The 22,891-nt window shown below is 37.3% G+C and overlaps 1 protein-coding gene across 2 annotated transcripts in view; it reads right to left on the reverse strand.

The window, feature by feature from the left end:
* Window positions 1-22,891, reverse strand: part of IQUB (IQ motif and ubiquitin domain containing) — a 232,323-nt gene that overhangs the window by 192,973 nt on the left and 16,459 nt on the right. For both annotated transcript variants that reach the window (XR_013552896.2, XM_078440009.2), the window contains exons 7-8: window positions 14,208-14,418; window positions 3,001-3,176 (exon numbers count right to left, since the gene is read on the reverse strand). Coding sequence is in view for 1 of the 2 variants with exons in the window: in XM_078440009.2 (XP_078296135.1) it covers window positions 3,001-3,176; window positions 14,208-14,418 (387 nt within the window). In the remaining variant the exon portion in view is untranslated. The remainder of the gene's footprint in view (window positions 1-3,000; window positions 3,177-14,207; window positions 14,419-22,891) is intronic.

Here is a 22,891-nt window from a genome sequence, read left to right on the forward strand (position 1 = left end):
GGGGGGTGGGTGGTGCATAAAGGCATAACAAGAATAGACACTGTATAAGTATTTACAATAAGAATTTTAATTTTTTTTTTTTCAACGTTTTGTATTTATTTTTGGGACAGAGAGAGACAGAGCATGAACGGGGGAGGGGCAGAGAGAGAGGGAGACACAGAATCGGAAACAGGCTCCAGGCTCCGAGCCATCAGCCCAGAGCCTGACGCGGGGCTCGAACTCACGGACCGCGAGATCGTGACCTGGCTGAAGTCGGACGCTTAACCGACTGCGCCACCCAGGCGCCCCTACAATAAGAATTTTAAATAGTTCGTAGGAAACAAAGCATCAGAGAAAGCATAAGTAGGAATTCCTGTGGAAGTTCCAGCCTCAAATAAGAAGGAAGGGTAGATGCCACTCATCTTCCTTGTCCCTTGTACCTCAGAAGCCCCCAGCTCCTTCAAACACTCTGGGTCCCTGTTGCCCTGGGTCTATGCCGTCCCCAATGGTAAGGTTAACAATCAGACACATAAGGAATATGGTTCCCAGTGATGAAGCTGGATTCAAGATAAAGTAACTTGCTAAAGGAATAAGTTTAGTTTGAAATAAGATCCTGGAGAAGTATGAATATTATACTTCCATACAGGAGACACATCTTTCCTAGAATGAAGATATTCAACAATTTGAAGTGACAGTATCTACATTGAATAATTTCTTGACAATACTTGAAATATGAAATTACACAACCATTATTTCTGTCCCTTATTTTTCCTTCCTGCCTTCCTCCATAAGCATGTATTAATACTCTGTGATATGCACTATGCTAGAAAATGAAGATACAGAGATAAAAGATACCTTTGCTTAAGCTCAGTATCTAGGAATGATTCAGACATGTAAATAGATACAATAAAAACTGACCACTACGGGGGCACCTGTGTCTCAGTCTGTTAAGCTTCTGACTCTTGATCTCACGATTTGTGGGATCAAGCCCCAAGTCAGGCTCTGCATTGGCAGCATGGAGCCGCCTTGGGATTTTCGCTCTCCCTCTCTCTCTGCCCCTCCCCTGCTTGCACGCTCTCTCAAAATAAATAAGTTTACTTTAAAAAAATTTTAAAAATTGACCACTATTTACTAAGAAGTGAAACAGGGTCTCATGAAAGCATATAGTACAGGCTAAAGTAGGAGGATCAGTAGGTCCTTTCTGGAAGAAGGGGTATCTGAGCTTGTTTTGAAGGGTGTATAACTAGCTACTAATGAAGGAGGGAAAGGATGTTCCACGTAGAGGCAACACTGGATGCCAAAGCATGCAGAGCACGTGATCTTTCTGAGGACGTGCAAGTAACCGAACATAGCTGGAGCGGTGTGGCTGTAGTTTGCAAGGAGAGATGATAGTGAGATACCAGCAGGTGAGGTGTGCTGAGTATCACTTGTGAAAATCCCTGAGAGGCAGTAAGGAGGGGCAGGAGCAGAGATGTGTTTAGTGAGGTCACTATGGCCGTGGTATGGATGACAGAGGAGGGAACTATGAAGTGAGACTGGAGGCTGAGAGCCTAATTTGGAGACACGAAGTAGTCCAAATGAGAAGGAAATCCACAATCAGATAAGTCACTGTCAATCTCACACACACACAAGACAAGGCCTGGCTCATGACAGCCTCCCAGGGGACATAGGAAAGCAAAGAGAGGAGCTGCTCCATAGCGTCTCCTCAGAAGCCTCCCATCCTTTCAATTTCCAGCAGGATCACAAGACATTCCACCAAGATTCAGATTCGCTGTGGTTCAAGTCTTTGCCTACCTGGTGTGTTTGGATTCATGCAAGGGCATCAGGGTGCCATGGCAGAGCCATTTCCCTGTAGACAGTAGTAGTGGGTTTGAAAAGGAAGTAAAGAATTGAGACGATTATTAAAGTAGCAGAACAAACTGGTTGGTGGCTGGATGGGATGCCAAGGATAATGCCCAGGTGTCTTCAGCAACTGAGCAGATGATGAAACATTCATGAAGAATAATGATGTGAGTGCTACAGAACAGCATCTGTTTGGAGATGCGGGACCAGGGAACGGTGAGATGGTATAATTTCAGTGTTGACATGTCAACTTAAGGTGTACTGTTGGGACACCCAAAAGCAATTACAATAGGCAAGTTGTAATACATTTGGATACATGATTCCAAAGCTCCTAAGAGAGGTCTGGTCTGGACCTGCAGGGAGTTCCAGGATGTAGGTAGTAGTTAAAGCCACAAGAAAAATTGAGATCAAAGGAGAGTGTATTAGTAAAATGAGAGGAGGGCATTTAGAGTATCAAAAAATATGGTATTTAAAAACGAATGTTCTCAAGTAACAAGAATCATACAACGAGAATCACTATAGGCAAAGATCTAGAAGAACGCTATCCCCTTTCTTCTTGGGGCTGGATTGGCTTTTAATTGTTTGGAAAGATCAGATTTACAAAAGGAGACTGGTCACTATGGAAACAGGCTGTGCAATCAATATCAAACAGAACAGGCAGTTTCAACACAAAAAGATAATTAGTTTTTCCCTTAATTGTATGTTTTCATGGTTTTCAACAATCATATACATTTTTGGTCAGAAACTTCCAGTCAGTTAATGACCGGGGGAGCAAAAGCAAAAACACTCATCTATAGCTCTTTTCCCCAGGTTGCTTACTATGAGGCATCCCAAACCCAGACATTCTGTGACTTCAGTCACTCCACATTTCATCAGGGTGTGTAATTGATCTAACTTCTGTAGCCAGCCTAAATCTAAATGAACAGAGTCACAAGGAAGGTAGCTTTACTTTTTCCTTCATGGCCTAAACATTTTAGTTAAGAACATATTAATTTCATGTTAATTGTCAATTGTTATTCTAGGCCACAGTTAAAAATCTAAAGCTGTATCAGAAAAAAGAAAAAAAACAGAAAATTTAAACATGAAAATTCGTACAATGTCAGTCTCTTCTTTAGTTCATTATTCTACATTTTTAAACTCAGGATTCATTCTTATTTAAATAATTGTTACTTTACTAACCTTATCCAAAAAAGCTTGTATCAGTGCTTCCTGGTTTGCCGTATATGCAATGTATCTATGCCTCCCAATGGAAGCAATTATCTGGGTCTCTTTTTCCAGAAGTTCACACAAAGCAGCTTTCCTTTCAGCCCCAGTGAAAGATTGGTTAATGCGTGCAAGTTCTTCTTGCCGCCAGACTAAAGGAATAACATGAAAGACTCTTGAGTTTTTAAAATCCCACATCTTTCAGAAAATTTTTTACCATCACATCCTGACAAACAGTATTTATTTTTGTATCAATTTAAATAAAATTATACATGAACATTATCATTCACATTGTACACCTGACATATGAAAAAGGAGGATGAAATGGAAGCTGAGAAACTTAAAGCAATAAAATTAAAGTCAAATAAAGAGAAGCCAAAGGAAATCAGCCCAGATAATGTCAAATTACACCTCCAAGTAAGCACATACTCTCCCTCGTACTGAAAAATATATGGTTTGGGTTTGTAGCAGCCATGAACATGTACTGATACTCAGATCTTTCAGGAGAATACCTGGTTTTGCTACCTAAGCAAAATAAGTCAGTCAGAGAAAGACAAATACCATATGACCTCACTCATATGTGGAATTTAAGAAACAAAACAAACAAGCAAAGAAGAAAAAAAAAGAGAGAGACACAGAGAGAGAGAGAGACAGAGAGACAGAGAGAGGCAAGCCAAGATACAGACTCTTAACTATAAAGAACAAACTGATGGTTACCAGAGGGGTGGGGGGATAGGTTAAACAGGTGATAGGGATTAAGGAGTACACTTGCTGGGGCTCCTGGCTGGCTCAGTGGGTAGAGTCTGTGACTCCTGAGCTTGGGGGTCATGAGTTTGAGTCCCACGTTGGTTGTAGAGCTTACTTAAAAAAAGGAGTACACTTATGATGAAAAAAATAAAACAAAACGATTTTGAGAAAGAATAACTTCCCTTAGGAAGACATTTTGTATATCTCCCCCCACCAAAAGAAGATCCAAAGACAGTAACATGTTATTTCCTCTATCTATCTATCTATCTATCTATCTTCTTTAATATTTTGATATATGTATAAATACCTATGACTAAATTGCTTTTCACCTTTCCAGCAAAATTCCTCCATCAGATGACTCAAATTTCTTAGCTTTAAAAATAACGATTATTTTTTATGTTGACCACAAAAAAGTGAAGAGCAATTTTCTGATGCATCTATCTGTATAAATAAACATGCATGCACATTTACAATTTCCACCTGGAAGGGAAAAAGCATAATGTGCAAATGATTCAACTTTTCCTCCTGACAAGTCTCATCTACTCTTCTTGAAAGAAAGAAAGAAAGAAAGAAAGAAAGAAAGAAAGAAAGAAAGAAAGAGAAAGGAAGGAAATGGAAAAAGAGAGAATACGTGTTGTGAGGAATCCAGGCAGGTTACAGTGTCAGCTGCAACACTTGACATGTGCCGCCATACTGAAGCAGAAGCCGTGTTCTCCCCACAAAGCTCCCAGTCAATGACCGAGAACCAGGGGGAATTAGGGCCTGGCCGTGTCTGCCCAGCAGTGATCTCTTCTGTGGCTACTTGGATCAGCGCTGACCACTGGGCTGGCTCAGACTTCCTCAGAGCTGTTATCTGTTTGAGGCTCTCCATTCCTCGTCCTCTTTCCTTCCCTCTCTCAACTTCCACAAGGGTCAAACTGCATCTTGATGAAGACTTTTCTTGCTCTTTCCCCTTTATCTTTTACTGTGACATCTTGTTGTCTGCTTCCACTAGGACCCACATTGAGAGTTTTATGCAGAATTGTTGACTTCAATTATTTTCTTCAATACTAGCACTTAGGTACCATTTTAGGTTACTTAGGTAGCACTTAGGTACCATATCCTTACAAAACCTTAAATTATAGCAGCAAATGTTGTAAAGTAATTGTATTTACTTTTTACTCAAACCTATGAATTCAGTTAAGATAATATTTATGGTTGGTTACTATCCATAAAGAATGGGTTGCATGAAATATATCCTAAGAGCAAATTATAAAATGCCAAAGAATAGTATTTTAATAAACTCATTTTACCTAAGAGTAACAGCATATTGTCAAAATTAACTTACATGAGAAAAATGGATTACTAGGTCCTACCCTAAACTTAACTAAGTCAAAATTTCCGGGCTCACATACATGCATTTTTAACAAGGGTCTCATTCAATTCTTACACACACTAAATTTGGGGGGAAAATCGTTTTATATCCCACATTTCAGAAACCTATTTACATTAAAAGAAGCATAGTGTTGGCAAGAACCTTAGAAATCAAATGGTTCAATACCCCACCCACACGGAAGACAGTGTCCTCCTGGCAGCAGTTTGTACAGGTTTAATTCACTCACCCTGGCCTGGGACCAGCTGGGGAAGAAACAGAGTCAGTCTATTCCTTGTTCCAAATGGCATCCCTTTGGATATCTGAAGGTAGCTGTGACATTCCATTTAGGTTTTCCCTTTTCCAGACATAAACACTTCCCTTTCCTAAATTGCACATTATTTGATATAATTTCACGTCTCATCAAGGTCAAGCTGCTCTGTTATCACGGTACCTCTTTGAAATATAGCATACCAAATTTCTGACAAGATGGAGTTTTATGCACAAGCGGCTAACTCTCCTCTCCTAAATTCCCAGTTACATGAACCAAGAAATATGAAATGGGAGAGAAGAGGAGGAGACCCAAGTCAGTACTTTAAGTCAGAGAGGTACAACCTATATACTGGAAATCAGGGGGTTTAAGTTATAGCACAGATACTGCTGAAAGACACTCAAACAGGCACAAACGTCCCCCAAACTGCTGCTGTCTCATCTCAGAAAGCAGACATAGAAGAAGGTAGTAAACCTTAATTCAATGCCTTAGAGCTTGAGAAAAGAGCAAGTGATTAATCTATTTGATAGCTTACTATGTTTTAAGGAAGTCTTTGAAAATCCTTAGGAAGGAATGAAAGAATGCCTACACTTCAAGTCAATGCAGAAAACAACAATAATCACAACTGTTTATGAAAAAAGGCAAAAAATTCAAAAGAGAAAGTATAAAGCAAGGTGAGAGAAGCAAAATCAAGCATCATAGTTATATTTAAAAATATAAAATGGTTACTTTTTACTGAAAATAAGTTAGAACAATTTTTTTAATCCAATGACATGTTTTCAAGAGACACACTTAAAACAAAGTGACACCAAAAGTAAAGGTTAAACATAAAATGTTGATAAATGTAAACAAAAAAGAAAACAGAAGCAGCAATATTAACAGTATATTGAAAATAGAGGGGAAGACATTCAAAATTCGGTTCTTGGGATAGGAGACAATTTTATGATGACCCTCGTGAATTTTATGACCCTCGTGAATGCTATACACAAAATCACATCCCATCTAACTTGTAAAGCAAAACTTCTATCAGTTATAAATACTCCTGGAGTGAGCATACTTTATTTATATAAACATAATTAAAATACAAATGAGTCGATCTATTTCAAGTAAAGAAGTATTAAAAGCATTAAAAAGTTTAAACAATATGATTAACAAATTTAAATGATTCAAGCTCTGACCAACAAAGGCTGAAAATATACCTATTTTCAAAGCTCTATGAAGCATTTAATTTATACAAATTCTAGCAGCAGGAATAAAAGAAAACAAATTCCCCAAATCAGAAATGCCAAAACTGCATTTTGATACTGTACAATTAAACTAGAATTAAAAACAAAAGTTTAAAAAGAATAGTCCCAACTGCTTGGAAATGTAATAAATACCAACAAAAATGAAATTTAAACAAAGAAGTTAAAAGTAAGACTGTCAACTATTAAGAAAAAAAAAGCCCCACTACATATCAAAATGGATAGGATGCTAAAAAATTGAAGTAACACAATTTGGGGCAACTTTGCAGAATAAGCCTGAGATTCAAATCAGGTACCTCTGAAAAGTGTGTCAGGGCAGGGGAAGATTTACAAAAAGCTGTAATGTTTGTGACAGTTACTCATACACCTCCTCTGGAAAATCATGTCTGCTGGGTACTTCTCTCATTCCCCATTATTATTTAAGTAACTAGGAGTGGCTTTGATACCTGGATAAACACACAAGGACTGGGAACCTGAACTCATTCAACCATGGTTGATCTGTGTTCTTCATAGAACGTGGAAGCAAACAAAAATTGAAGCAACAACCTATTGTTCTTTATTCTGAACAAACATTCCAAAAAGTCACTCTAGTCTTTGACATTTATCGTAAGCTTCAGTTCATTCTAAGTTTTCGGATATTCAGAACTGTCCCTGAAAATGTTTTCATGTCACATTTTGAGTCATCCTTGTTATTGTACATGTAGTAACCTCAGTCTGGAATTTACAGAGGATCTCCTGCACGTGCACTTTCATGAGCAGGACATTCATGGACACCTTCCCGCAGGTGGCAAGCCTGTCCTCCACCCGTGCAGGTTTACACAGCTTTGGTTTTGTTCAAGTCACCGTCACCCCAGAACACACGAGAATATGCTGGATTAACTACAACAACCTCTCTTACAACGTCTCATTCTCTTCTCTCTCAATAGACACAGGAACCGTGGTTTTAAGGTGTAGACTTTGCCTTAGCTTCCTTTCTATTCTTAAGGCTGCTCTGAGAACAAAATCCTGTTGTTTTTTTTCTTACTGTACTATTTACTTCATCTCCTGTTTGCTTTTTGATTCCTAGGCCCCTCGTTTCTAACTAAACAATACAATAAAAATAACACTAACACCATGTTAGTGGTGGTTACCATGGAGTGCTGGTTACTATGTGTCAGGCTCTGTCTCAAGCTCCTCATGCATATGAGCTCATTTAATCTCCTGACAAACCAATGAAGGAGGTGCTACTATTATCCCCTCTTTTACAGAAAAGGAAACTAAGGAAAACAGAGACTTGTCCAGGTGGCACCAAGACTCAAACTCTGGCAGTCTGGTTCCATGTTACAGACTCTTAAGCACTGCTCTCCCACTTTTCAAAAACATGTAATCTTTTCATTGGACAGTCTCTCTCTATGAATTGATTAGTTGGTCTACTACTGAAAGCCACACTTACTAACCAGCTATCTAATTCTTTCCCTTTTCATGGAGATAATTTATTATTACACTGTCAGAATGACAAAGTTTCAGAGTCTCATGAACTACATTCCCTGGCCATAGAATCAAACCTATTTTTTCTCTGAACTTTAAAAAACTCGTTTGCCTGATCTGGTTACTATACCTGCCAAAACCTTATCATTTCTTTGTCAATTCAAAACACTCAAAAATAAGTATCAAGCAATTATGTGAAAGGAACTCTATAAATTTCAATGGTGCATACAAAAGTGAGAAAGACACAATGCTTTCTTGAAGGCCCTAAATATCTCCTTGCCTCTTCCTAGTTGGAGACACTATAAAATTCTTCCATGAGGACAGAATTTTCACTTCTCTTTCTACTTATTTTTACCCAAAAGCCTGACATTTTTCACCGTGAGGCATAAAGACTTCCTTTAGATAGATCTCTTCTTGACACAAGATTCCTCTTATCTTCTACCAGGTATGATTTAATTAAGTAAATGTAGTCTTCGGTTGTTATATTACAGGCATGATTATTTTCTCATCATATTGCAGGGATATTTCAAAATACATCACATTTATATATAATTTATATAATTACAAAGTATATTTTCCTCCTTCTATTAAAATTTCAGATTTACTTTAACACCAGTCTCTGCATTGGAAGATAAATACCTAAAGTGTTGTTTCTGGCCCTCGTCTGTTATAACCACTGTCTGTTATAACATCTAGTTTTACAGTTTTTATCATACTATTTCTTCTTCCTCTCGACTTCCAATTTGAAATCATCCTGATCAGGCCAAGGACAGGCCAGTGGTACTCTCTATAAGAATCCACTCTGCCCTTTACCAGGAATACATTATTCAGACACTGGACAGCTTGGTCTGTTCAAAAAGAAGATTTTTAAATTTAAAAGCAAAATTGTCTTCAGCAAAAGAGTTGTAAATTTAAGGCTAAATTATGTTGTGAAAATCCAGGAAATCCATGATTGATGACTTTATCCTTTAAGAGCAGTTTTACCAACCAAAAGAACTTTAAAAATTTTGACAAAATCCATATAACCAAAGGCAGTGTATGAATTAAAAGAAAAATTGCTTGCTTGTGGAAATAATAACTGAGAATATTTGTCTTATGGGATTATATGGATGTTCCCAGAAAGCAAATAAAAATTGAATGATATAAGTAAGCCTATTTTACTTCCAGTTTTACATCAGAAACCTTTGGGACTGGTAATAAATTTAGGCCACTAGGATATTATTTAAGCTATGCTGCCAACCTCAAAGAGCAATATACTACTCTCCTAGATTAATACCAGGGAGTCTGGAGATAGATGCACTCAAAATCACTTATATGAATGTATATATTCAGACTTTACATTTTGCTTAAATTATAGTATGATTTTTTAAAAGGAAACAATCCAGTGAAGCTAATTAGAAATGAAAATAATGGTCTTTAGGGGCTCCTGGGTGGCTCAGTCGGTTGAGTGTCCAACTTCAGCTGGGGTCATGATCTAGCGGTTTGTGAGTTCGAGCCCCACGTGGGGCTCTGTGCTGACAGCTCAGAGCCTGGAGCCTGTTTCAGATTCTGTGTCTCCCTCTCTCTCTGACCCTCCCCCTTTCATGCTCTGTCTCTCTCTGTCTCAAAACTATATAAACATTAGAAAAAAAAATTTAATAAAAAAAGAAATGAAAATAATGGTCTTTAATTCCAATAAAATTCTCCATTAGATGGCCCTGTAAACCTATAGTAAGGAATGGAACAGGGCATCAGAAAAACACCATGTCCCAACTACTCATAAGGAATAGACACACATAGGAATCAGGAGTGGATGGACAAAACCTATTTTTTATCTGAATTGACAGTTTCCAGAACTATACAGAGAAGACATTGAAGAAAACGAGAGATTCTGCCCCATATCATAAAAGGTATGTTCCATAGGGATGATGATAATTAAAACAAACAAACAAATAAATTGGAATGCTGAATTCATTTTCCAGTGTTGCCGTAACAAAGCACCATAGACTGGGTGGCTTAAACAACAGAAGTTTATTTCCTCACAGTTCTGGAATTGATAAGTTCAAGATCAAGGTGATGGTAGGGTTAGTTTCTTCTGAAGACCTCTCTCCTGGGCTTCTAAATGGCCATCATCCTTCAGTGTCTTTATATGATCTTCTCTATGTGTTTGTTTGTGTCCTAATCTCTCCTTATAAGAATATTAGTCATACTGGTTAGGGCTCATCCATAAAACCTTATTTTTTCTGAATTGCTTTTTTGAAGGTCCTATCTCCAAATTCAGTCACATTCTGAAGGGCTAGGGCTTAGGACTTCAACATGTAAATTTGGGGGGAAACACAATTCAACCCATAGCAGATATCAATAGCCACCAATATTTTTTTAATGTTTATTTATTTATTTTGAGAGAGAGAGAAAGGCAGAGAGAAAGGAAAGAGAGAATCTCAAGCAGGCTCCATGCAGTCAGCACAGAGCTCAACATGGGGTTCGATCTCAGGACCCTGAGATCATGACCTGAGCCAAAATCATCGGCTGCTTAACCAACTGAGCTACCCAGGAGTCTCTAATATTTTTAAAGAAAAAGATATTAAAGGAATTGGTTCATTTGAAAGAATATGTTTATTTTATCTCCTTAACTTATCTTCTCAGACAAATCATCTAATTTCCAGTGTCTGAAGTTCAATTATAAAATGAAAAGGGGCGCCTGGGTGGCTCAGTCGGTTAAGCATCCTAATTCAGCTCAGGTCATGATCTCATGGTTTGTGGAATCGAGTCCCGCATCGGGCTCTGTGCTGACAGCTTGGAGCCTGGAGCCAGCTTCGGATTCTGTGTCTCCTTCTCTCTCTGCCCCTCCCCCACTTGTGCTCTGTTTCTCTCTGTCTCTCAAAAATAAATAAATGTTAAAACAATATTTTTTTTAATTAAAAAAATGAAAGGATAGGACTTAGCACCTAAAGTCTGTACACATTCTAAAATTCCTGAGCTCTAAACTTGCAATTTCCAAACAAGAAATAGAAGAACATACAAGATTTTGTCCACCAGTAGCAGTTTATATGCATCTGTTTTTTAAAATTCTCATTCACAGACTGCAAGCCTACATGGAGAGAACCAAGGAAGATTCAGACTGAATACCCAGAGCCAGATGATGTCAGTGGACTCCAGAAGCTAGAAGTCAAGGTACCTTGAGATCAGAAGTAATAATCCGAGAAGAGTCAGAAAAGGCCATTAGCACAAGTCAAAACAAAGCAAAGGGTTAGCAGATTCAATTCAATAATGAGCAAGGGTCCTATCAGGCACCCTCAGTACAAATGTACACAGTTAAGACAGTGGTGTTTACAGGGAATTGTGGGCAAGGAAAAGAGGCTCTGAGCCCAATCTGTGCTGTCAAGAGAAGTTTCCTAAAGATGATAACCCCTATGCTGAGTCTGAAATAAGAGTGACAATTCAGATCAATAAAAGGAGTCATCCTCAACATATTGCTGTAAGAAAAAACAAACAAACATAAAGATAAAATAGTGTTGCCTGGAAATGGTCTTGACTTTGATACATTATATTAACTTATGTAGTTAAATTAATTTTCTTTAATGATCTATTTTGCTTTTATTACTGAGGGACAGATTACCCAGAGGAAAAGCTGAACTTCCTTTCAGGAGTTTTAATTTAAACTGTGTAATTGTTACTATGAGCCACAAGAGGGCAGCAGTTTCAAAGACTACAACAAAACTTAAAAATTATTATTCTGAGAGTTTTAAATTAGAACTTTAGGGCTGGAAGAAAACTAAAGAGATGTCTCTTTTATATAAGAAATTTCATTTTATTCCATATAAATCATGTGTAGACATATAAAGTATATCTGCTCTATTTTAAGATAGAAAATCTGTATAAAATTATTTACAAATATAAAATTATTATAGTTGTAATAACTATTAATAACTAATAATAATTATAGTTATAACTATATATGCATAATTCTTTGCACTTTTAAAGTACTTTCATAAATGTAACATTTATTTATTCACATATCATAAAGCCCTGTGAAATAGACGTGCCAGATATCAGTAAGTCCTTTTGTAGATGAAGAACCTGAGGCTAAAGAAAATAAGTGACTTGCCCAAGTTAATACCACCAATAAGTAGAAAAGGTAGAACCTCACTCAGCATATTTTCTGTTGTTTTACACAACTGCCTGTCAACCAATGACATAATAATATCCTTGGGCTTGTTCAGATAGGAATTTGGAATATTATTTGAATAGAGTTCTGCTATAACAGAACTCTAGTTTTATACTTGTCAATAAGATCTTTCCTAGATCTTGCCAACAGTGCTCTCTGTTTAATTCTTAACATTTAAAAGTAAACTTTGTTTTCATCTGAGAGGATGAAAATAGAAGTGAGGTTTAAAGTAAAACAAAGTATTTGCAGAGGTCAATGATTAGGAGAAAGACGAGGCAGATGTAAAAGCGAGGGAACAGGCTGTTACCTCAAACACTGCCACGTTCCTAAAGCCACTCAATTTTGCATTTTACCAAAGAGATAAATTTATTAGCATTGCTTATCAGACCTAGTGTTTCACTGTATTATCTTTTGGTGAATAGCATATTACCATATAGCTATTTAATAGACCCAATATCTGACACCTAAAACTGCTGTTAGAGAGGAAGGGTGACTTGAGTAACAGAGCATATAATAACATCCACAAACAGTATATAAAAAGTTATATTAATAAAATTTGCTTAAAGTTAATGTCATAAATAATCATAGAGAAGTCAAAGACTGTTATTTCTTTGGATGAAAAGACCCTGCTCAAATAAAAAAACTATTGAGGCTACTCTTAATTTTATTTTTAAGCTTTTATTTATTTATTTTGAGAGAGAGAGAGAGCACAGCAAGAGAGGGATGGAGACAGAGAGGGAGAGAGAGAATGTCAAATCCCAAGTAGGCTCTGTGCTGCCAGCGCGAAGCCCCTTGCAGGGCTCGATCCCATGAACCATGAGATCATGACCAGAGCCAAAACCAAGAGTCAGACGTTTAACTGACTAAGTCATCCAGGTGCCCCGAGGCTATTTTTAATTTTGAAAATTCCTCTGCATTGTCACAAGAACCCAACTTCTCTACTTTCTGGCATCTAAAGTAATTAGTAACACTCTGTTCCACTTCCTGGCACTTTAGCTGGTACTACCGGAAAAGTGGAAGCCAGAGATAACTGCATTACATCCTTGGGGTTCCCTTTCATTCACTCACTCATCCAACCCGCCAACATTTGTTGGGCATATGAGCTAAGCACAGAAAAAGTGAGAGCATCAAAAAACATAAATAAGTTATTCTCTCATGGAGTTTGCAATCCACTGGTGAAAATTAATGCTAAACAAAAAGATATATTATTACAAATTGTGGTGGTGATATAAATGAAAAGTTTGGGGTGCAACGATAACCATTAGATGACAACAGGATATCCAGGTTGGACTGTCAGTCACAGAAGCCTCTGAGTAGGCAACATTTAAGTTGAGATTGGAAGGGAGCAATGAGAAACAACTTCAAGAACAGCATATCTATTGCCCTGAGTACGGAGTGCTTGGCCTGTCAAGTAACTGAAGCTTTTAATTGTGTCAATGACTAACACACATTCTGTGGAAGAAATAAGGCATAAACGTCAATTGTGTAAAGAATATACATCTATATTGATCATTAATGGGTGGGAATTAAAAGGTATTGCCAAGCCCTCCTCTACAGAACAGAAATCAGAGACAGGATGCTGAATTGAGGGATTCAAGACAGTTCAGTTCTGCATTGGCAAATTCCCAAGACCATCAGAGAATCAGATTAGACAATGCGTTCTCTTTTTATCTCACGGGGATGATCGAATGAGGTAATATACTAAACCACAAAATTTACAGAGTAGTATGCACATTTTATTTAACCACTGTTGATATAAAAGCATCCCCAATTTATTCCCACCTTAATTCCTGTCCCAGGTGTAAAACATTATTCATCTCTCTAAATTCTCTAGGCCAAGATTCCCAAGACCTCATCCTGAAATAAGGCCTTCCTTTTGTCTTTAATACACCTGCTTTTCCTAATAGTGAAAAATTATAAAATTAATATTTTATGCAAAGCCTATTTCAAACTTACGTTCCAGTGCATTATAAAGAAGCTCAAAATCTTCTTTTGTCTGAGGATTATGCCTCCGGTGATAGTCCAGTTTCATCCATTCTTCTTTTTCTCTTATCTTCCTTTGTTCTTCCTCTGCTTCCCACTTCAACCTTAACATTTTCTGTCTTCTTAAATTCTCTACCATGACTTTAGCATGCCATCGTCTATAGTAAGTCTGTAACACTATTACCTATAGTTAAATTAAAAGGAAATAAAAAGTGTCTACCATCAACTATATCAGATAATAACAAAAGGCAATAGTGATTATTTCTATTCCAATGCAAAAACTACTAAACAAACTGAGAGTCTAGGTTTCCCTCTATGCCAGACATTCTCACACACATTGGGACACATAAGCTGTGGATAATGCACATCAGCAATTTGACTCCAAAATCTAGCAAATACACCTTCCTGGGAGGTAGTTAGTACAATGCTTAAAAGCATAGGCTCTGGGGTAAAACTTAGTCTAAATATTTCCTCTGCGACTCACTAGTTGTTTGATTTTGGTTTATTCTCCATATAACATCCTTATCTTAACCCTGGTGCATCACAAGTCCTCAATAAATACTATTATTGTCACTATTATTGTCACAACCATTAGAAAAACTATTATTGTCACTAATATTAATTAACTCTAGTTTATCTTAACTACCATCAGCTTAGGCTCATATTTAAAACAAAATTTCATTACCTAAACATAAAGCAGGTAGGTTATATGTAGTAACTACCAAAGGCAGGTTAGATAAAAGTCTCCATTTAAGAAAACAAGTATTTATTAAATTGTGAGAAATATAAATATGTCTGAAGTTATAGTATAGTACTAAATTCCCAAAAAACTTGCCATATAACTGAGAGATTTTTTTTATTTACTAAACTCATAAATAAAAATAAAATGTGGAGAGGCTAGATCAAGATTGAGGACAGAGAATATGCTGATACATCCCTTTACTGTGATCTAATCTTTGGTAATCAGGGAAAATCATATAAGCAGAAATCGGTAAGGACACTGGATCATACTAACGGAGACTTCCAAAGGAACAGAAACTTTGAAGAATCCCCTCAAGAAGGGAGACAGGTAGAATAAATTGAAGAGGAATCTATGCCTAATCATGTACAGGGAAGATGGAGAAGCAGGCTAGAAAATACAGAAGGGTCTGTAAGACTGTTTCAAGCCCTAAACCAGTGTATCCAGTGAGCAGAAGAGGTGTGTTAGGGCAAATGGCAAAGTGACTGCTTGAAAAATGCCAAAAGGACAGGCTTCTCTAAAACAATCTAGGGAAACCACACCCGTGGGTGACACCCACGATGAATAGAAGCCCCTTCTTCATAAAACTAGCTCTCTTCCAGAATCAAGCCTTGGCCATCCCCTAAAACCACTGCGGTAAACAAATACGCATAGCACACGGGACATAAGGGATCTCAAATACCCTGTCTACACACCCAGGAATGACCAAACATTTGGGAAGAACCCACAAAATATAAGGCTCCTCATTCAACAAAGAAAAGTTTACTTTTGTGTGAACAGAAATACTGGAACAGTGGTTCCCAAAGAGTGGTGGTCAGACCAGCAAGCTCCAGACAGAATGAAGCAAGTTGACCAGAGAAATTACTCCAAATATACTAAAAGAACATGTCTCCAAACTAAAGACATAAGCTCTCAGATAGAAAGGGCTCATGGCCAAATCTCAAGCATATCACAATAAGATTACTAGAGATAAAGTAAAAACCCTAAAAGCTTCCAGAAAGAGGAAACAAAGAAATGCAAAACTGACATCAGACTTTTAATCAAATAGAGCTTCAGTGTTATAAAGAAAAATAATTTTGAAAACAAGTTTAAATCTATCTATGTGGACTCAAATTAAACTTCAAGAATGAAGTTGATTCAACAGGACTAAGAGGTTTATCTCCCAGGCATCATCTCTGAAAAAATTACTAGAGAATGTGTTCTAGCAAGAAAAATAAGTTAAAATGGAAAGATTAAAGAACTGAGAAAACATTTCCAAAAGAGTTATCAAGCTAAATACATCTTATTTGGAAAAAGTCATATATATCAATATAAATATATCAAACAACAAAGTGAAGTTATAAATATATAGTAAATTATAAAGTAAGTTATGTATATAATTATAATTATAGACATACATATATGTCTATAATTATAATTCCAGATCCAATCTGACTGGCTAGGAGGAATGAGGGAGGAGGACAAGGAAATGAAAAACAGAAAACCCTGCTAAGGACCTTGACTTATTCATGGAAAAGATAGAGCCTGATTAAGTATGCCTTTGGTATAAAAAATTTAGGAAACAAAAAAGTTTTTAATTTTTATAAGGAACCATTAGAAAAACAGAAACAAAGGACCTGCTTTCAACTATGAAAGAACAAAAAAAAAAAAAAAAAAAAAAAAGAAAGAAAGAAAGAAAATGTTTAGTCAAACTAACCAAAAGAAGAAAAGGCTGGTAAAAGAAAAAACAAACAAAATGTGAATAATAAATAAAAACCAAAATGAGATGGCAAGAATGAGTACAAAAATATCAATAGTCATATATAATATTGCTTAAAACAAAAAAGATTTAAAATAAATACAAGCATGAAATCAAGAAGCTCAAGAATAAAGTAAATATGATACAAGTAGAAAGGAGTCAGTGAAGACAAAAAGAACTTCCTACGTGGAAATTTCCTCCTATACTGGCTTTTAACCCATCCCTCTGTGTACAACTCACATCCCACTTTCACCTCCCTAGGAAACTCCTGTTCACCTTCCAAGGTTGTATGGGGCAAAGCAGTTTGGTTCTTGATGCCATCCCCCTTGGCAGGCATTTAGAGTTTCACTTCCTCAGCTTAAGTAAGTCAAGTTAACATTTCTCCATCTGCTTTACAACTTTAAAATAATTGACTGACACTCTTCTCTCTTTTCATGTATTCTTCGTTCCTGTATGTTTACATTTTTTTAGTCCTTTAATACCATTTTACTGGAGTTTGGAAAGTGTTGTAGAGACTTCCATCTCCCCACCTAATATCCATTCTCTCCTACTTCCTTAATAAGAAAACCTCAATCTTATTGAGGAACAACAATATGAAACTTTAAAAATGTATTTGTCACACACTCGCAGTGAGCACAATCACATGACACAGTTTGGGCCAATGAGATGTAACTGGAAGGCACTGGGTGGGGCTTGCAGGGAAAACTCTTGAAGGTAGCATATACGGCTCATGCTCCCTTGACCTCTCCCTTCTTCCTGCATAGATTGCAGACATTATGCTGAAGGTTGACTAACCATTGCATTATCATGTAAGTTATAAGCTCATAAGATTAATGGAATGGAAAGGTAAAAGGAGTTTAGGTTCTTGATGATATCACAGAGCTACCATCCAAGCCCTGTACAGTCAAAAAATAAAAATTAGTTTGGACTGAGAACATAAAAATCTATCAGGCTGGAATAACAGGCATTAATTGTCAGCTATGAAATTAACAGGAAACAATATTTCTTCCAAGGACATACTACAGCTATAAAATGTCCTAACAATCCCCTCCTTTGAGTGAATACTATTATTCTGTGCACACTGAGAAACTTAGTACTCTAAAATACTAATCTATCAGAAACTTTGCTGTTTGAAATTAGATAACCAAAAATGAAGCATCCCACTCTTGGCAGGAGGATCTATGTCAGTTTGACAGAGAGAAGCAGCCTTAACTTACAACAAACATGCTGAACTTCAGCAAAGGAACATTCCACATCTCTCTTAACTTTGTTACCAAAGGAACAAAGCCGGAGATACCATACTTCCTGATTTGAAACTACAATGCAAATCTATAGTAATCAAAACACTATATATTGGCATAAAAACAGAACTATAGATCAATGGAACAGAATAGAGAACCCAGAAACAAACTCATACATACATGGTCAACTAATTTACAACAGAGGAGGCAAGAATATACAATGGGGAAGGATGGTCTCTTCAATAAATGCTACTGGGAAAACTGGACAGTAACACGCAAAAGAATGAAACTAGACCATTATCTCACACTATACAGAAAAAATTACTTCAAATTGTATTAAAGACTTGAATGTAAGACCTGAAACCAAAAAAATTCCTAGAAAAAACATAGGTGGTAAGCTACTTGACACAAGTCTTGGCAATAATTTTTTAAATCCGACTCCAAAAGCAAAGGTAACAAAACAAAAATTAACAAATGGGACTATATCAAACTAAAAAGCGTTTGCACATCAAAGGAAACCATCAACAAAATGAAAAGACAACTTACTGAATGGGAGGAACTATTTGAAAATCATATATCTGAAAAGGGGTTAATATCTAAAACATATAAAAACTCCTAAAACTCAAATGCAAAAAAATAATCATAATAAACAATCCAATTAAAAAATGGGCAGAGGATCTGAATAGACATCTTCCCAAAGACATCCAGATGGCCAACAGACATATGAAAAGATGCTCAACATCACTCATCATCTGGAAAATGCAAGTCAAAACCACAATGAGATATCACCTTCTACCTGTTAGAATGGCTATCATCAAAAAGATAAGAAATAAAAAGTGTTGGCATGGATGTGGAGAAAAAGGAACCCTTGTGCCCTGTTGGTAAGAATGTAAATTGGTACAGTCACTATGGAAAACAATATAGAGGTTTCTCAAAAAATTAAAAATTGGGGCGCCTGGGTGGCTCCGTCGGTTGAGCGGCCGACTTCGGCTCAGGTCATGATCTCACGGTTCGTGAGTTCGAGCCCCGCGTCGGGCTCTGTGCCGACAGCTCAGAGCCTGGAGCCTGCTTCACATTCTGTGTCTCCCTCGCTCTCTCTGCCCCTTCCCTGCTCATGCTGTGTCTCTCTCTGTCTCAAAAATAAATAAACATTAAAAAAAAAATTAAAAAAAAAAATTAAAAATTAAACTACCATTTGATCCAACAATTCCACTTCTGGGTATTTATCCAAAGAAGAGGAAACACTAATTAAAAAAGATATATTAACTCTTATGTTCACTGAAGCATTATTTATAATAGCCAAGACATGGAAACAATTTAAGTGGCTATTGATGGATGAATGGATATGGAAAATGTGACACACACACACACTGGACTACTATTCAGTCACAAGAAAGAATGAAATCTTGCTATTTGTGACAACATGGATGGACCTGAAAGGAATTATGCTAAGTGAAATAAGTCAAAGAGAAATGTCATATGATTTCATTTACATGTGGGATCTAAAAAACAAAACAAATGAACAAAACAAAAATCATAGATGAAGAGAATAGAATAGTGGTTGTCAAAGGGCAGGAAGGTAAGGGCATGGGTGAAATGAGTGAAGGGGGTCAAGAGGTGAAAATTTCCAGTTATGAAATAAGTAAGTCATGGGTATATAATGTACAGCATGGTGATTACAGTCAATAATATTGTGAAGCATACTTGAAACTTGCCAAGAGAGTAAATTCTAAAAGTTAACCACGTATGGTGACAGATGGTAACTAAATTTACTGTGATGATCATTTCACATGTATTTCAAATTGTTATGTTGTATACCTGAAACCAATATAATGTTACGTGTCAATGATACCTCAATAAAAACTTTTTAATTTTGAAAAAATAAATAGCACTAAATGTATGGTGTATTGGAGTTGGTAAGACTCTAATTCAAAGAATTTTAGTATTTTTTTGAGAGAGAGAGAGAGAGAGACATAATGTGCAAGAGTGAGCAGGGAAGGGGCAGAGGGAGAGAGAGAGAGAGAGGATGTTAAACAGGCTCCATGCCTAGCACAGTTTGATGTGGGGCTCAATCTCACAACTGTGAGATCATGACCTGAGCTGAAATCAAGAGTCAGGCCCTTAACTGACTGAGCCACCCAGGTGCCCCAGAATTTTAGTAGTTTTAATATTAGTCAAACTTTGGCCCTAATAATTAGATGCTCTCTTCTGGGTCTCAAAAAGAAAGAAGTAAAAAAGCAAAGAGCATCTTTTGATTTAACAGCCTTCAGCACTGGGTGGACATTGAGTGGGGAGGAACCTATTTAAAATTCTCATAATGAATGGGGCACCTGGGTGGCTCAGTCAGTTAAATGTCTGACTTCAGCTCAGGTCATGATCTCATGGTTCATGGGTTTGAGCCCCACATCAGGCTCTGTGCTGACAGCTCAGAGCCTGGAACCTGCTTCGGATTCTGTGTCTCCCTCTCTGTCCCTCCTCCACTCACTCTCTCTCTCTCTCTCTCTCTCTCTCTCAAAAATAAATAAAATATTAAAAAAATGTTTTAAAAATTCTCACAGTGGTACTCAAAATGTGGCCTATGATTCTATTGCTGGCCCACATGGCTTCTTACCTTGTTACCAGGCTACAAATGGCCTCAAGAACCCTGCATTACAGAGTAAATCAAACACACTATTTAATTTAGTTGACTTTTTTTCTCACAGCAACATTTTTTCAATGAAAGAAGCACTGCATTGACTTACATTCTGCACAAATTCTTTAGCTTTTCACACACTTGTACTTGTGTTGCACTAGCCTTGAGTCCTTGTCACCACCATGGACTGCTTCTGTTCCAATGATGCCCGGAGCTAGAGACCCAGCAAAGCTGAGTCATAATCCAAGAGGACCTTAACACTGAGTTTGAATCTGCCAGAAATACCCAGCAAGGAAGGAGGATTGCTAGTCAGTACTACATCTTTCTTCACAAAACCTAGTAAGTAGACTTTTCCACTTTCAAAAGCTAGTGTTAAAAGTGTGCAATTCAGTTGAGCAATTTGGGGTAGGAAGAGACTAAATAGGTATTTTTTAAATTTATCAACCCAATCCAGAAGTTATTCAGTAATGAATTAAAGACACATTGACAGGGGTGCCTGGGTGGCTCAGTCGGTTGAGCGTCCGACTTCGGCCCATGTCATGATCTCGCGGTCCGTGGGTTCGAGCCCTGCATCGGGCTGTGTGCTGACAGCTCGGAGCCCGGAGCCTGTTTCAGATTCTGTGTCTCCCTCTCTCTCAGACCCTCGCCTGTTCATGCTCTGCCTCTCTCTGTCTCAAAAATAAATAAACATTAAAAAAAAATTAAAAAATAAAATAAAATAAAATAAAATAAAATAAAATAAAATAAAGACACATTGACACACAGTGTGGTCTCAAATGTGTTTTATACATGTAGAAAATGACTGAAGGAAATACGCCAATATGATAACATGACAGAGTATTACTTTCTATCAAATTTCTATTTCCGCATCTCCCTTAATAAAAGCCAGGCAAATTGCCCTGGTTGGCTTCCCTCCTTCAAGTTAATGAGCCTATTGCATGGGTTGTAATTTCTTAGCTTCCTCATGGAGGTAGGTTCCCCAGGACACATTCAGGCCAACCATAGGGCCATTGACAGAATGAACTTGTAGGCGATGAAAAGTATGGTAGTTGTTATATGAGTGATCCGGTAACAAACAAGCTGGGGCATGGGAGGAAGCCTTTGTGTTCTCGGGCCTTCTCATTCTCCAAGCTACACTCCTGTGGAGCAGCCAATCCAGCCTGCCTTCCCCAGACCCTTAAAGCCTGCACCAGCCGCAATGCCTAGCAGACTTTCCAAAGACCAAACAACAAATGGACAGGGAACATCTTCTCAAGTTAAGAGCATCCACCTTACCTACAGATCACCTATAGGCCCAATTCTATACAGGTTCAGACATCTGCCAAGCTCCTTCAGGAAAATACACAAGAAGACAATAGTGACTGGACCGTATATATAAATGATTATAGATTACAATTTAAGGAATGTGTGTGTGTGCATGCATACACATTCCTGATAAATTTCTAAGAGATTCTTATTTTATTTTATTTCATTTCATTTCATTTCATTCTATTTTTTTTTTTTTTTTCTTAGTAGGCTTCATGCCCAGCATGGAGCTCATTGCGGGGCTTGAACTCAAGACCCTGAGATCAAGATCTGAGCTGAGATCAAGAATTGGACACTTAACCAACTGAGGCCCCTGGCACCCCGAGATTCTTATTTTTAAATATATTTTATGTATATTAAAATATACTTTATTTCAATTGTGAAAATTCTGTCATGTCGAAATAAGTCACTGAAAATTCTCTTTGGGCTTGGGGGCAGGACTACCAGATTAGAAAAGTAAAAGTCTCATCAAATGCTCTCTCCAAAAAGGAATGATAAAACTGTACAAAATTGTTTTTAAAAAAAAATAATAATAACCATTTCAGGATTCTGGAAATTGACCAAAGGCATACATCAAATAAATGTTTATTGAAGAAAGATTACTAAACCTCAAGTAGGAGCACTGATAGTCTATGGCATTTCAAGTTGGGGCTGCTCTCGTATCTTCCTTCTCCTCACCCTGGATTCATCTGTGTCCACTTTCAGGGTGCTGAATTGATTTAAAATGAAGCAAAGAAAAACTCTATACTCCCTAAGCAATGTCACAAACAATAGTAATCTCTGTGGCAAAAAAAAAAAAAAAAAAAAAAAGAGGCCAGCAACTCAGATAGCTGAGATTGTAGTCTGGAGCAAGCAACAGACAGGCAGACTAGTGAGAAATTAATCAGAGATAGCAGGAAAAGGAGATAGGCCACAGCGAGCCCTGATAACTTCCCAAATAGCCTTGGGAGTCTGAAGGCTGAACACATGTACAAGGATGAATACATGCTCAGGAGAGACTGG

The sequence above is a fragment of the Panthera onca genome, chromosome A2, assembly GCF_046562875.1.
Source record: "Panthera onca isolate mPanOnc1 chromosome A2, mPanOnc1 haplotype 2, whole genome shotgun sequence".
NCBI classification, from domain to species: Eukaryota; Metazoa; Chordata; class Mammalia; order Carnivora; family Felidae; genus Panthera; species Panthera onca.